Consider the following 17,024-nt stretch of genomic DNA (forward strand, 5'->3'; position numbering starts at 1 on the left):
TCATTGTTCTCTCTTCAGTGCAGATTGCGCCATTGTTGTATATGCTGTGCTCATCGTGTATCAGAAACTCAGACAATCTTTTCCTCTTGTGGTATAATATAGGGTGCCCAAGGCTGTGTGCGCCTTTCCATTTGCAGTGCAAAGAAATCGTTTTCCTTAGTATGGAATTGTGCCTGCGGATCTTCAACATGCTGCTTTTAATCTAGATTGGTTTTAGATCCTGGCATCTACCAATGATGGCTGTGGTTACTTGATACTCATATGAAAACCCTCCCTTTGATTAAGTTCTCCACCCCACTTCCTCCCTGCACGTCCCCCAGATGAATGAGGAAGGAAGTGGTAACTGCGACCATGGTATACACTCACCCACAATGCCAATGGGCAGTCTGGATATACTCCTCCATCTATTTTCAAATAGACCAACTGGAAATCAATCTGCACTGAAATTTTATTTTTGGAACAAAACTTTTTTTTTAACATGCTATTCAGGGGCATAAAATGTGCAACAGGTCCAGATTGTGTGTGGACTAGGTAGAAGAAAATATATTCATGTACACTCAATGTGGAATGTAATGTCATATATAGCTTTTTCTTCTTCCTAGTGCCTCAATGAAAGGAGAAACGGCATGCGGTAGTTCCCCCATACCTATTTTTTCAGCCTTTTTTTTGTACCCGATCCTTTTCAAGGTCTGCATTTCTCTGTTCTCAGATGCGATTTTTATGTTATGGTTGGAAAAATTAAAATAAAGGAGTAGGGTTTTAAAATACCATGAGCAAAAGCTCTGGAACTTTATTGGCCTATGAATCAGAGTTATTAAAAATGTATTGCTTTGACAACTTCATTACAAGGAGAGCAGTCACCCGATAAGGAGCAGATCTGTGGTTACGTGGGACATTTGCATCACTCAAACTCAGGGGATCGTTTAATGGCCATTTACAGAGTTGTAGTCATATTGGAGCAAATGAGTCTATACTAATGTGTATGGCCGCTGAATCTCATTTTCTAAGGTATTTTTTTCTCACTGAAGACAAACAAAGTTAACATAAACAGATATACCCAATAATTCCTTTGTGTCTTGTAAACATTCTTTGGAACTATGCATCAAAAAGATTTAATAAGTCTAACGCTGGTTTAGTATTCATAAGAAAAGCATTATTGTAATGCTGATAAATGCCAAGACAATTGATTCATCAACAACGGTATATCTGGGTTTATGTTACCTATCAAGATTCCTTTTCTATACTATAAACTTCTATTTTATTAAGAAGAAATAAATATATTTCTCTTTTATAGCACATGCTTATATCCTTTTGGGGAAAAACAAGCAACACAAATATTTTTAAAAACCCAGCATAATGTAATCATTAGTGCCAAAACAGAATTGGGAAGCTTTGGTTCAAATTCCTACTCAGTCACAAAACTGTGTGTGTATGTGTGTGTGATTTATTTAAAAGAATTATTCTCTGTTTTCCCCTTCCAGAAAGGAGTTGCTCAAAGTGGCTTAAAGACATAAATGGAAGTGTAAAAACAACCCTAATTCCACCCAATAAAACATAAATTATCAAACTAAGAACAGCAGTGGAACACAGGAGCACAAATTGCAGCATTCACAACCAGTACATTAAGCAGTAACAGAATCAACCCCTTGTTTGAATAGGATTGGGTTGTATTCAGGGCTTTTTTTCAGCTGCAACTTGCAGAACTCTCAGGTGAGCGCCATTGCCATTACAGTCATACCTTGTGTTACAGACGCTTCAGGTTACGTCTTTTCGGGTTGCAGACCGCCGACACCCGGAAGTACCAGAACGGGTTACTTCTGGCTTTTGGCAGTCGCACATGCACAGAAACACTGAATCACGCTTTGCACATGCGCAGAAGCACTGAATCGCAACCCACAGAATCACAGAATCACAGAACTGTAGAGTTGGAAGGGACCCTGAGGGTCATCTAGTCCAAGCCCCTGCAATGCAGGAATATGCAGCTGGTCCATACAGGGATTGAACCTGCAACCTTGGTGTTATCAGCACCATGGTCTAACACTGTGGGTTGCGAACGTGCATCCCGCATGGATCACATTCGCAACCCGAGCATCCACTGTATAAGACAACAAGGGAGGTGTTCATGGTGAGCTCTTGCACCTCTTTTTCTAGAAAAATAGCACTGGTTGTATGCAATGCTGTGCACAGTGGGACTTCAATTTCCTTTCCTTCCCCTGTTTTGGAGGGGTCATGTTATGGAGCTGCTATGAACCACCCTGAGACCTTCAGGTATAGGGCGGTATATAAATTCATTCAATCCATCCATCCATCCATCCATCCATCCATCCATCCATCCATTAAAATATGGAGTGTGCAGAAGGGGCTCAGGGGGATAGGAAAGAAAGTGGACATTCCAGCCAAAGTGGAACCACATCAGTGAAGCCATATGGGAAGCCCAGGACCATACTCCATACACACTGCCCAGACTTGTGCCCCAGGGAGGTCACTTGGTTGCTGCTAATGCAGCGGTTTGACTTCTCCCCTGGAGGCACACTCCATTGTCTCTCAAGACAGATGGATGCCAACACAACTGAGGAATGCTCCCTGTTGTTATTAGATAGCCACGCCATCTCTCTCCCTCTGTGTAATCAATATTATGTGATTTCCACAATCAGGACATAGCTGACATCCTATGGTAAACAGATGGTTGTCAGGTTTGGTTGTCTCTCTAATTTTGTGTTATGCCATGTTCTCTCTGGCCGCAATTTTGGGTTATACCATGCCCCCATAGCAGCCTTAGCTTAGGCCACACACTGCATGGCAGCAATTTTGGGACTCCCTCCCTCACAACCTTCTGCCAAAACTTGAAATATTCTCACTGGTCCAAAACGATTAAAGACACCTGACATACCAGGTGCCACCACAAAGAAAGACTTCTCGTGCATTGCCACCAACTGTACTTTACAAAGCAAAGGCACACATGAGTGGGGCACAACAGCTGATCTTAAATGACAGATTCCTTGAAGGGGAGAGAGTCCTTCAAGTACCTTGGCCTCAATCTGTATAGATTGTATAGAGACATACACATGCCAGTATGGCCAATAAATATTCAGCCCGTACACTATAGCTAGGCATGTTAGCTGTTTTCGATTACCAGCAGTCACTGGTAACTGCTAGTAGTACTGGTTGCAGTAAGCTGACAAATTCACATTTCTGTCTAGTCCAGTTCAGTCCTTCCGGCTGACTTTTCATCTTGATAGGAAAAACACAGTTACTAGAGCATACTTTTGTTTCCTTGAACTTTATCTAATATTTTGGTCCTTCAAATGCAGGAGCAAGAAATAAGGAAGCAGTACATTTGATTCACAAAAAATAGATGAAGTTCTAAGCATATGATATACCAAAAGGTTGTTAATTGTACTCGCTGTCATCTGGCAAATGAATGCTACAGTAGTTTCATATGTGAAATGTCAAATGTATTCATTATGCTTACATTACTACACAACACAGCAGAACGGAGCAACAGGCTTCTCAGAATGGATATTGCCTCTCTCTCTTTTTCTTTCAGTTTTCATTAATCTCTTTTAGAGAAGCAACTTCTCACTCCCCTAGCTCAGGATACACTGTAGTACAACCTAAACCAGTGGAATTGCATGTGAACCCTCTGCTGTTTAGATAAACAGGATTCTTGTTACACTGATGATGGGCCACTGGGGATGAAGCACACAAACTATAGAGCTTATTCGGTTTTTGGGTGTCGGTTAGGGCTCCACGTGTAGCCAGAGATAAGCTAGCAGGTGAAGACAGGAAAGGAAAGGGAAAAGACTATGGACTTTCCATTCCACTTCTGGATCTTCTGCGTGGGTGAGAACAACAGAACCCTTGGCTTTTAAGTTTTGTAGCAGAAAATTTCTGTTGGCGTGAGTTGTTCCTGTATGGTAGCACGTTGTTTAGGGGCCTTTGCATGTGTCATCTGGCTGTGTACTTCCTGGAAGTACCTACAAAATGCAGGTATGCTTCACTTGCAATAGTATAATGATACTCCAGACTGTGTAAGTTCACATTCCCCTTCAAAGTTGCCATCTGGATATACTCTAAGGAGCTTCCAGGAGATGTTTTTCTCCTGGGTAGCTACAGGCTGACTTTGCAGCTGGCCTGGAGAAGCTAACCTGGAAGGTGTTCAGACTTCCCAGTGCCTGTTCCACATGGCCAAGAGAGCATATCTATAATTTAAAATACGGGTAGTCTGGAAATGGCCTGAGATACTCCCACTGTGCCATGCTATTTCTCAACAATTAGAAACAAGTAAGAATAATGAAGGTGGAGATGTACCTCAATAATATGAAGAGGAACTAACACATTGGAGAAACAAAGTGGAACATATTATATAGAACCTGGCAGGGTTCTTGTTGACAGCCATACAGCACTGCTTTAAAATTCATTTATTAGTGATATTTACTGAGGCACTGAATGGGTTCTGAATTAAAACAGCATAATTAATTGATTAAAGTTTAACGCAGTGGGGAAGTGCGTTAGAACTAAATACTGTATCTAGCATCAGTTTGAATTAAAACCATCCTGAGCTAAAACCATCCAGAGCTAAATTAGGAATGTCTGTGAGGAGAGAGAAATGTTGACAGGTCTGAATTACCATATATCAACACAGATGTTTTAAGGAGGCTAATTCATTTTTAAAAAAAGAATAACACTGGCACTGTAAAATATATTTGTGAAATCTTTTTTCTTTCTTTCTATGTCCAGCCTATTGAATTATGGATTTACATAATAGAGTTTAAAATAAAGTAAGTCATTCACACATGTTTGTTGCAAACCAGAAGGGACAACAGACATAATTCATAACTGTGTAAATTATTTTACACTAATAATTATATCATTGTTACATTATTACTTGAACAATTTATATACCACTTTCTTCTCTGAGTTCCCCAGGAACAATATGCTGGTATGTTAAATACAGCGCCTTATTAACAGCAGAGTTCAGTTCAGGCATTTGTGATGCAGATATTTACAAGTGGAGATCCCACTCGTTCCTCTTTCCCAATACAGATACGTTTAACTTGACATATTGCTCTGTGTACAGTTCTTCCCTAATTATCTGAATTAACTCTATTATAACCATTTTTAAACTTTTCCAAAATATATTTAATATTTTTTCTATAAAACCTTATCTAATACCTAAATACTTTTATATATAAAAACAAGTTCTATGTAGCTGTTGATTTTGGAAAAAATTGTTCTATTTCCACCAGGTTGTCACAACTGCCACAAAGTATACATCAAAACCTACATATTTTAGGAGAAAATTACATGCTGATGAATTTGATGTATATTTTAAAATAAAAAAAATGTGGAGAACCAAATCTAGATTTAGAAAGATGAAAAAATAAAATTGTTCAATTCAGCCTCCCCTGCTTCAAAAAATAGATTTGTGCACAATCCACTTTTGTGAACAGAGGATGGAGTTACTATAGATGAATATCTTCTCCATGGTCTAACAGTTGAATTAAACAGAGTTTTAGTTAAACCTATAAATTCTTCCCAAGCCTTGCTTCTCAAATCTACTAATTTGGAACTTACGAGATACTAAATTAACCAAATGGCTTTTAGTTGCTATATTGGCCGGGTGGGTTTTTCTAAAAGTGCTGCAGGAATTCATGGAGATGAGGAAGTCCACTTTGAGCATTTATGAGATTAAAGTGAAATGAAAGAACTCTGCCAATAAAATGTAAGCACCACTGTCTTCCACAATAAAAGGAAAAGAAATATAGTAACCTGAAAGCTTTATTAGAAATCTCCATCCATCAAGGCAGAGGACTAGGCAATGTAGTGTGAGACCTGCAAGTGGGATTTACCAAGAAAATAATAGTGTGTTCCAGTTCTGTAACCCTTAGAAAATGTATAGTGTATTTTATTTACATGCATAATTTTAATAAACTAGTAGAACATAACAGACAGTGGGGAATGGGGGCAGAGAAGGCTGTCCAACGAATGGATTCTTGCATGCAAATTTTCATTTTTGGGGTGGGTTATGTTGAGAGTGTCAGGTTCAACTAAGTTTCAATCAGTATAGACCCATTGAAATTAACAAACATGACTAAGTTAGGTCCATTCATGTCAGTGGGTCTACTCTGAGTAACACTTAGTTGAATGCTGCTTAAGAATTGCAAAAGGGACAGTAGCATTTAATGTCAGGCAATTCATTTAACCTATTGGGGTGGGTAAATAGTAAAAAGTTAGGGAGAGGCTGTAGCTGAATGGCAGAGCATCTGCCTTGCCTCCTAATGGTCTCGCGTTCAAAAATTAAAGCATCTTTCATGGCTTCAAATAATATTCATATATTAGGGAAATCATGGACGTAAATGTTTATATAAACTTCTTTAAAGGTAAAGGTAAAGGGACCCCTGACCATTAGGTCCAGTCATGACCGACTCTGGGGTTGCGGCGCTCATCTCGCTTTATTGGCCAAGGGAGCCGGCGTACAGCTTCTGGGTCATGTGGCCAGCATGACTAAGCCGCTTCTGGTGAACCAGAGCAGTGCACGGAAACGCCGTTTACCTTCCCGCCAGAGTGGTACCTATTTATCTACTTGCACCTTGACATGCTTTCAAACTGCTAGGTTGGCAGGAGCAGGGACTGAGCAATGGGAGCTCACCCCGTTGCGGGGATTCGAACTGCCGACCTTCTGATTGGCAAGTCCTAGGCTCTGTGGTTTAACCCACAGCGCCACCCGCGTCCCTTATAAACTTCTTTAGTGCAACATTATTGTTTAAAAGAAAAGATTGACTGAATTACAGAATGCCTGGATACACATTCAACAGCATAGTTAGTAAACTATGGAATGAAGAAACTTAGAGATTGTGTAATATCCCTTTACCACAGCCACACCAAGAAACAAATGAGTCTTTGGGTGCCTACTGTGTTTGCCTTCAGTTGCTTGAGTCACCTGGGCACCACTCATTCTCCAATTGATTTTTATTGTACTTTAAATTGAATACAATCATACCTCGGAAGTCGAACAAAATCTGTTCTGGAAATGTGTTCGACTTCCAAAACGTTCAGAAACCAAGGTGCGGCTTCTGATTGGCTGTGGAGGCTCCTGATTGGAAGCTCCTGCAGCCCATAGGAAGCCGTGGAAGCCACGCTGGACATTCGGGTTCCAAAGAACGTTCGCAAACCGGAACACTCACTTCCAGGTTTGCGGCTTTCGGGAGCCAAAACGTTTGATTCACAAGGCTTTTGTCAACCAAGGTACGACTATACAGAGATTTAATGGTTGAAGGTTTGGCAATGGACTTAAAAGACTCTTTCTATCTCTCTATCTCTCTCTGTGTGTGTGTTTGTTCTGTGAAGAGCTATGCCAGTGTAAGCTTATATAACTGGAAGTTTCTTATTTCTGAATGTCTGGTTATCCCATGGGCTATTTTGAGATAAACGAGTTCCGCAAAGCTTTTGTTCCACCTCTGCAGGCATGTCTGGTCAATATTTTTCTTAGAAACATGTTCTTCTCTTGTTTTCTTTTCTTTTTGAATTCTTTCCTTGACCCCACAGGAGATTAGTTTTAGTTTTCCTCTGCATGAGAGATGAGGACCCATAGCTCTCCAAATGTTGCAATCCAGCTCCCATCAGCTCCAGCCAGCATGGCAAAGAGTCAGGGATTATGGGAGTTGTAGTACAACAACATCTGGGGGACCACAGGTTACCCATCTGTGCTCTGGACCTTGACCTCAGCCTAAACATGTCTAGAAAACAGAAAAGTTGGCATAAGTATGAGAAAACCCAAGCATGACCCTGACTGTCAGAACAGCTAAAGGAGGCAAAGCAAATGGGAGTGCAGCTCAGCTAAGATTCCTTATTATGCTTTTTAATTTTTCCATTTAATGGCCACCGTGAAGCAGCCATGGAGGAATTTGTGTGACACATTTTGGATATTTGACTTGGTAACTGTGAAATTACATAACTGTCAAAGGGGAGGAGAGCATTTCTAGTTAAGCAGATATTGTCAAACTGCTGAGATGGAGTCTAAGAAAAATTTCCTCTAATCAACTGATGCATACTTCTTCTCACGCTATTTTCTGTGGAAATGTGTTTCTCTTGACAAGCATGAAAAGCCGTCATATGATAGTTTATTGACTTTGCTCTGTGTTATCAGAGGCATTGCAATTGTTCAGCCTTGAGGAAGACTTATTTATATCCTGATGCATTCTGGTCTTATTTGACTGCTGGTCATCTTCCCTCTGTTTCAGGAAAGTAGCCTACCTAAAAATAATTAAATTGTAGTTTAATTATGTGGATGCCAGTTATATTAAAAAAATTAGCAGACCTCAAATAAATGTATTTTTTTTCTCCACACTAATGCTGTTTATTACCATCTTCAACTTCAAACAAGCAAATGAAAGGCATTTTCCTGCTTTCCATTTGCTGATCTTTGGATGCTCAATATACAGTGGTGCCTTGGCTTAAGTACTTAATTCGTTCCGGAGGTCCGTTCTTAACCTCAAACTGTTCTTAACCTGAAGCACCACTTCAGCTAATGGGGCCTCCTACTGTCACTGCGCCGCTGGAGCACGATTTCTGTTCACATCCTGAAGCAAAGTTCTTAACCCAAGGTAATATTTCTGGGTTAGCGGAGTCTGTAACCTGAAGCGTATGTTATCCTGAGGTACCACTGTAATGTGTGAATACTATTAATGAGTGACAAGAGAAGTGGATAGGATAGACCCAGAAAATTTTGCTGACATCACATAGGTTAGAGCAAGCCTGGTTTTGTTTTTTCTTTCCTGAAAGTCTGCCTAAGTCTTGCCTGGGAGTAGGCCCCATTGAACTGAACAGGACTTATTTCTGAGTAATGTGGCTAGGATTGTGTAGTCAGTTTGCACCTATTCATTTAATGCGGTGCTCAGTGAAGTAGTTCCATTTGTACAAGGGTTTTCATTTGTGCAATAGAGCTTCCCCTCCCTTTCTTCTCTCTGTGAAGCCCAGCACCCTCCCCAAATTTTCTCTGGAAAAAGCACAGAACACTTTTAGGGAGCACACAGGGAGACAAGTGTGCCAGCTTGCACCCACAATTGAGGGGGTCGGGGCTGTATGCATGCTGTACATGCTGACATAACTCGTGCACACTGCATGGCATCCTGACATGTCGTGTGCACAACCACCGTGAAATTTTATGAGGGCTCTGGTCCCCTTCTTGAAAATTGGGAGGTATGGTCCCCCGCCCCACTAGATGGCTCCTTCAGTACTCTTTAGCACATCAATAAGTCCTTGCACTAATGGAACTACTTTACTGTATGTTGTATATGCAAATTTGTGTCATGGGCCTTCAGCCCCAAGTCTTCGACTTAACATGCTGGTTTAAGACTCTTATGGAACAACCTACTGAAAGCCAGCGATGCCCTGATGCACCTGATCCCATTTTCAAAACTGAGACGTTTTTCTATTTCTTTTTTGCAGACTGCAATGGCACACTAGGAAGGAAGTCTATGTGTTAAAATAGTTTGATTCTTCATTTACGATTGCAGATTTCATTAAATAATGGCATTGAACAATTCCAGTATCTAATGAAGCCTCACTCTTAACAGGAATTTACCAGAACAAAGGGATTATTAATTGCTGAAAGATTAATTCAATCCTTGCAATGATCTTCTGACACAATGAGATTATATACCAGCTGGGAGACGTACAGAGAGCAGCCTTCCTTTTAATGACCAGCCTTATAACAGTTCATCAAATTTACAGATTACAATTCTGACAGCTCTTTGTGTCTGACAGTGTATTATATTGGTCATTCCACTAAAGTAGCATCCAGCTAATGCATTTTACTTTTCTATAATGACGAGAAAGCCATCTATTAATGCTCTGTTGCTGTTGTCAAGCATCACAGCGGCATTTCACAGTCACATAATGCAGTGGAGCATTATGACATTGATGTGGAGCTGAAGTTTATTTCCCGCTCACATTCCTTGTGCGCTGTTTTGATGCAGCTCCTTCCTAAACCAGTTTCTCTGGGCTTTTAGCATGCTTCTTACCTTCCCTCTTGAATCCCTGATGAAGCTTTATAGATTGTTTGCTGCTTCCTTTGACTCCACTTACGGGCATGTTCAACCTGCTTTAGAACTGTCTGGATTTTGAAGACAGTTCGAACTCTGGAGAAGAGAAAACTCAGAATAACACTGCTTGTCCAACACAACAGTACTCTTCAATGCATTGCCATATCTTTGTCATTGACCATCTAGATGTTTTAATGGTTTATAGCAAGTACTGTACAAACGACAGGTTGAGAAGCAGCATGAATTGCCATTCAGTGAAGGATTCTCCAGCACCCACACACCCCACTCATACCTTTTGAGTTGCCATAAAGGGGTCTGAGCCTTCAGAATCGGCTCCTTGAAAAGGAACAGGCTTGCTTGGCACAGGAAGATAAGAACGGGATAAAGGGGTGGCCTTTTATTTGTAGATAGGCTGTTTTCGGACCTAATTACAGTGGGAGAATGTTTCTAGTGGAGGGTTTAATGGGGGACATTAACCCTTCCCTTCCCACATGTGACCCCCCCAACTCCAAAATTTTCCCACACTTCAGTTAGGCTTGCAAAAACCTTCCTATATGGCTTCCCCCCACCACACACCCCAAGACTAAAATCAGCACAGGGGCAGAAAAAGAAGCTGGTGCTGTGTAGCTGGTTGGAGAGGCACCAGTACTGCAATCAGCCCCAATGCACTATCAGTTCCCCACCCCTTCCTTAAAATGACTGTTATTGTCAAAGCTGACCTTACTGGCAGTCCTGTTTTAGGATTTAGGATTCAGGGTCCACCTTCCCCACTTAACCATCTAATAAGTGAGCATTGTTTTTGAAGTTTACAATCCCAATCATTTATTTGGTGCTGCATTGCATGTGAGGGTCGCTGTTTCTGGACCACTGTCTGCTTCACCTTAGTACCAACTTCTTAGTGTCTGCATGGGCAGGAATACAAAGGTTACCCAGTTTTCCTTCTTAGCACAGTTTTAAAGGCACAAAGCAGCACCTTAAATACACTTTTCTCCATAGACATTTATTTCCTCTGCCTCCTGTTATTCTGAAAGTCTCTTGAACAAAGAAAGAAGATGAATTAATACGTGGGAAATAGTCTATCTCGATGGCCTGGTATGCTTTTTCAGAATAGTAGGGCAGAAGAGAATGCTGCTTACATTTGTTCCAGCAAGGCAACAAGTGAAACCTTGTTAATGCCCCTTAGGAATTTAAAAGTGTGATTTATTGTCTGCACAGGCAATTCAGTCTCAGAGATCCTCTGCATTTTCAGAAATCCGAGCTGCGCCCAGGGCTTTTGTTCCCTCATCTCCTGTAGCCCTCTCACCCACAAGACCTTGATTATTGAGTGTAAGTGCAGAGCGAGTCAACGAGAAATTTCCAAGCTCTGTCAGCTTGTCACTGAATAACTTTCCCATAGCTTATATTGAGAGCAATGATGTATGATAGAAAAATGTCTCATGTGGAATTAACTCTTGAAATACATTCACTGCCAGTATTTGGAGCTCACGTTTTCATTTGATTAAAAAAGAAGAAGGCAGTTTGCAAGTCTAATGTTAAAACCAGCTCCAGCTTAATCCACTTCATCTGTTGGGAAAGGTGGAGACGTAGTGTTGTGATGTTCCCAGTTGTATAAATAGTTGAAGGAACAGCTTAAACAATGCATTTGTTTTCATTTCTGATATAAATATACAAAATATAAAAATCCATCTAAAATGCCTCAAGTACAACAGAAACATATTAAAATAACAATAGATTAACTGGAAAGTCAAAACCATATTCACCTGATACTAAAAAGATAGTAATGTTGATGCCCAGGCACACTTCTTTTGGGAGGAAGTTTCATAAATGGAATGCAGCCATTCTCTTTCTAGTCACCATCTAGATCCTCTCAAGTGGTCGGAGCACCTGAAGGAAACTCCCAATTTCCTATTTGCTTTTCTCTCCCATTTTGTGTGTTGCATAGTGAATCATAATTTTTGAACAAAACCATTTAGGAAAAAAATATTAACATTATAGATGCTTAGTAGATAATAAGCATGCATTATCTGTGGTGCTAGATTCCTGTCTGTATAATTTACACAAGTAACCTTACTCTTTGGAGATCTTGAAACACAAAAACAGTTACTTGGGGAGATTGGAGAAGCTGTGATTAAAATGTGATATTCATAAATGTGAATAGTAGCTTGTTCAGACCAAATGCCTGTCTAGTTCAGTATCCCGTTCTCACAGGTTGTGAGGGTGAAAACACACAAAGAGGTTTGAAGGGGAGGTTGAAGGGATAGTCCACACAGCTTGCTTTCATGTGTCAAACTGAAAATCTGCCAAACACACATCCCTTGAGTATTTTCAAGAACTGGTGATAACCAAATCATAGCTTCACATTGAAAATTGTTGTTTGTTTGTGTGAAAGATGCACACACCAGAGAATTTTATAAATGGCTACTGTGTGTGTTCTTTCATTTCTGATAGTTCACATTTCTGAATATAACTTTGTGACGTATCTTCTATGGTTATTTCTCTTTCCCCTTCCTCCATTCTTACAGGTAAATCTATCTGGAAAGCATTTTTTTTCACTCCAAATTTCAGTCCAGAAGATTCCAATGGCTGCCATGATGATCATGTTTGTTTTTGCTATGGAAAATCAGTCACGTACCATGACCCACCATTGCTTTTTGATCTTTCCAAGGACCCAGAAGAAAAAAACCCACTGACACCAGAAACTGAGAGTCATTTCCATGAAATCATTCAAGTCATTCAACAGGCAGTGAGCAACCACAACAGGTCACTGGTCGTGGTTCCGAACCAGCTTTCCCTGGAAAATATGTTGTGGAAGCCCTGGCTTCAGCCCTGTTGTTCTTCCTTCCTCCAGTTTTGCTATTGTGACCATGAGTCAAGAGAAAACAAGAAATTGCCAGAAGCATGACATCGCTAATGTACAATCACACCGATGCTTTAGGGATAAACAAGATGAGGGTGGGCAGCAGATCATACTTTGGCCTAAAAAAATGTAAGGATATGGCCTTTCCTGAGCCTCCTCGGTGGTTTTGCTCAAATAGTCAGTGATGTTCAGTGATACTAGTGCTGTGCAAAGATTGTTCTCTCAGATTCACAGTTCCATAAACAGGCTGTGCATTTTCAAGGATGCTTGCAGAGGGACTGATGAAAGGGTATATGTTTTCAGAGAAAAACAGGTTTCTAAGGAATGGAGCAAGCAGCAGCATCATTATTAACACAGTGGGGACACCATCTTTTTTTATCCACAATGCTTTGGTGTCGTGTCATGATGTAGCATTATTCCCAACAAGTTCTTATAGGAATATATGGCAGCCTGGCTGACTGGCTGCAGGGCACAGCTGCTTCCACCCTATTAAAATGGCCAAGACATTGGTTGAGGGGAAGTTGCTGGGCAATTAAAGGAAGATGCTGATAAACCCCCTCTTACTCTGAAAATGTATACACTTTTGTTGGGCCCTCAGGGGAAAAAATGCACAATGATGCTGCAAGCTCTAAATCAGGGGTCGATAACCTAAGGCCCAGGGGCCACAGGCAGCCCCTGGGCCAGGGGTTGTTTAACCGGCCCACAAGCCACCCCCAATCTGAGCCGCCTGCTCGGCGAGTCCCCGCACGCTGTGCTAAATTGGTGCAGTGCGGCGTGGGGACTTTCTTCTGCAGTGCCAGAAATCATGTCTGTGCAGATGCCGAAAATCGTGGGTGCTGGCACAGAGGGATCTCCACTGGAGTGAACTGGCCCAGGCAAGGTAAACCTTGCCTTTCCGACCCCTGCTCTAAATGATACCATGTTCTGCAAACATATTATAGTTTAGTTTCAGAACACTTGTAGGTTACTAACTTCACAGAGACATTACTTTTATTTTAAGTATCTAGTTGAATACCACCCCACCCCTCCATTTAAGCTAGGTTTGGGACACATCTGTATTTCCCCTTCATGTGTTTATAGAAAGTGTGAGGGTGGATGCCCCTAAATGCTGATATTTGCTAGCTGCACCTCCCGCAGCCACGTGTTCAATGCCAGCAGGACGAGGCCCTACATGTTTGCACTATGTGTGCAAACAGATGTACACATGTAAGAACTCTTCTTACAGTACTGTCAGACATGACCACCAATGTCATTATCATTGTGAGGTTGTGGGCTAGTGTGCACAGCTCCACACAACTGTCATGTCCAGCGATTGGGAGGGAGTGTTGTCTTGAGCACCTCTTTTCAAGTGTACTTTGTGGTACAGCTTTTTCAACACAGCTCATCCCACATGCTACAGATATACATGGCACATAGCGGTTTACACCCATTATTGTTCTTCAGGGTTTCGGATGACAAAGACATTGACATGTTAGGAACAAAGGGAATGTTCAGACGTCACTGCAGTTGCACTACCTAGATGGACATCTTGTGACTGGAAGATTGGGCAAGTATATAACAGCATCAGAGGAGCCTGCTGAATTAGGCCCATGGGCCATTTAGTCCAGTATCCTGTTTTCACTGTAGCCAACCTGATGCCTTTGGGAAGCAGGACCTGTGTGCAACAGCATTCTCCCCACAGCCCCCTTTAAGGACCATCAGCTGCAATGGACATGCTATTATCAAGCATTAGGTTCAAAGGGTCAATGTGACTGTCTTTGTGGTGGCCAAATTACTTGACGGGATGTTCATAGATGAGTCACCCAGATTCCTATTCCCTTGTTACCATATCCCTTCTACTAACTTCTGTGTCAAGCCACCCAATGGCATCTTATATAAAGACAAGGGCTTGCCAAAAAACATTTTTTACCTGAGGCAATGGACAAGATGCTTCGTCTCCCTAATTCCTGATTACACAGGCAGCAGAATTTTATTTCCACAGTGGTGAAAGCGGAGAGCATCCGTCACTGAACTTGAAGGTAACAGGACAGTTTAGGGTGAGCAGGGCAGGCTGTGTGGCACACATAGACCCACCACCCAGGATTTGCCCCCGAAGGTGGCCACCTCATTCTACCTAATTTTAGGGTTGGCTTTGTAACTTGAAAATGAACATACGTACTTCCTTCACAGTTTGAAAACAAAATAGGGGAAAGCATCAACTTATGACTAGGATGAATAATATCTCATTAGATGATTGGCGCTGTTGGAGAATGGCTGATAATATTAATTATTCACAATCATCTCTGAACAGCGTTATAATAATACTGAAGCACTTTATGTTACAACACGAGGCATTTTAATTATTTTGTAGTGCAGAGTGCCAAAACGCATAGCTATTTGTAAATCTCTTACCTAACTAATGTAAATTATTCAAACTATTGGGTCCTATTCAGTGGCTTTTGGGAATGAAATTCTCAGGACATGGACAGTACATGGCTACTCAGAAGTAAGTGCTATGGAGTTCAGTGGAACTTGCTCCCAAATAAGTGCACCTAGGAATTCAGCCTGAGGGAAAGGCAAAATCAATAAGCACTTATTTTAAAAGTCTAAACGTAAAACTGCTCATTTTGTTGAAATTAAATAATGGCCATATCATAATAATTTGACAGATGCTGTGATTATGAAGCCTCTCTTAATAGTTTACAGAGAAATATCATGGTAGACAAACAGGTTGCTATTGGATGAGTTCTTATCCAAGATAAAGGATGGGAGAGGATAGGAGAAAAGGAAGTAATAGCTGAGAAAGTGGTTGCAAAAGAGAGCAGAAAGGCCTAAGAAAGTGAGACTGGTAAGGGGTTTGATGCAGGTGAGTGGCTCATCCAAGTTGAGCAGAGTCATTGCTGCTCCTTCATAGCCTAAACCTTTGCTGAGATCTGTATTTAATAAACCATGGGCCTAGTTCATCCTCACATACTTGTGTCTTGTGCCTGCTCTGGCTACAAATCTGTGCCTTTGGGCTTCCAGTAAACAGTGTTATGTACAGAGGCCAATTTGCTCATCGAAAACCCAGTGCATTTTTGCCCTTGTGTAGTATCCCTTAACCCAGTGGTTCTCAAGCTTTTTTTCTCTGTGCCACACTTCCAGAAGAAAAATTTTCTCGCACTACACCAACTTTTTTTATTGATAAGAAATTGGAAAACAAAAAGAATCAACTCCTAGCAGTGCTTGATTTATAACACAGAACACAACTACTTTATAGTTTTCTCATGGGACATCCATAAAAAAATAGAAAGCAATGCAGCTACATGAGAACATGAATCATTCCCAAAATATAATTATAAATGAGTCTCTTACATACCTTAAGTATGTATACATGCTCGAAGAGCTGACTTTTGCTGTGTAATCTCATGTATATTTGGTCTTATTTGAGACAAACAAATTCTCATTTCTTCAACACAAAGAAGCCTTTCTCTTTTCTGATCTTGCATGTTTGTCAGTGTTGAAAATCCCTGTTCAAAACAACATGGAGAATTGTAGAAAAATAGCCAATGCTATTAAAGAGATGCATGGATACTGCCCCCCCCCCCACCATACCATACCAGGAAAGTAGGTGAAAGTAAAGGACCCCTGGACGGTTAAGTCCAGTCAAAGGTGACTGCCAAGGGCAGCACTTATTTCTGCTTTCAGGCTGAGGGAGCCGGTGTTTGTCCATAGACAGCTTTCCTGGTCATGTGGCCAGCATGACTAAACTGCCTCAGGCACAATGGAACACCGTGACGGAAACCAGAGCACTTGGAAATGCCAGTTACCTTCCGGCTACAGTGGTACCTATTTATCTACTTGCACTGGTTTTCTTTCGAACTGCTAGGTTGGGACAGAGCAACGGGAGCTAACCCTGTTGTGTGGATTCGAACTGCCGACCTTCTAATCAGCAAGCCCAAGAGGCCCAGTGGTTTAGACCACAGCGCCACCTGTGTACCATACCATACTATACTATACTATACTATACTATACTATACTATACTATACTATACTATACTATACTATACTATACTATACTAGAATGTTTAAATGTTTGTTTGATTGTCCTTAAATCATACCACCATACTTGTCATCTTCTCCCACCACATCAGTGTGGTGTG

General features: G+C 41.1%; 1 protein-coding gene across 4 annotated transcripts in view; it reads left to right on the forward strand.

Moving 5' to 3' along the window:
• STS (steroid sulfatase) overlaps positions 1-15,851 on the forward strand; it is a 119,856-nt gene extending 104,005 nt beyond the window's left edge. For 3 of the 4 annotated variants that reach the window (XM_083501972.1, XM_083501971.1, XM_083501973.1), the window contains one exon: positions 12,569-15,851. In XM_083501972.1, coding sequence (XP_083358098.1) covers positions 12,569-12,948 — 380 coding nt within the window. In that variant the 3' untranslated portion in view covers positions 12,949-15,851. The remainder of the gene's footprint in view (positions 1-12,568) is intronic. The other variant, XR_014525802.1, reaches the window with a different exon arrangement.
• Positions 15,852-17,024: the final 1,173 nt, after the last annotated feature.

Source organism: Podarcis liolepis (genome assembly GCF_965112155.1).
Source record: "Podarcis liolepis genome assembly, chromosome: 4".
NCBI lineage: Eukaryota > Metazoa > Chordata > Lepidosauria > Squamata > Lacertidae > Podarcis > Podarcis liolepis.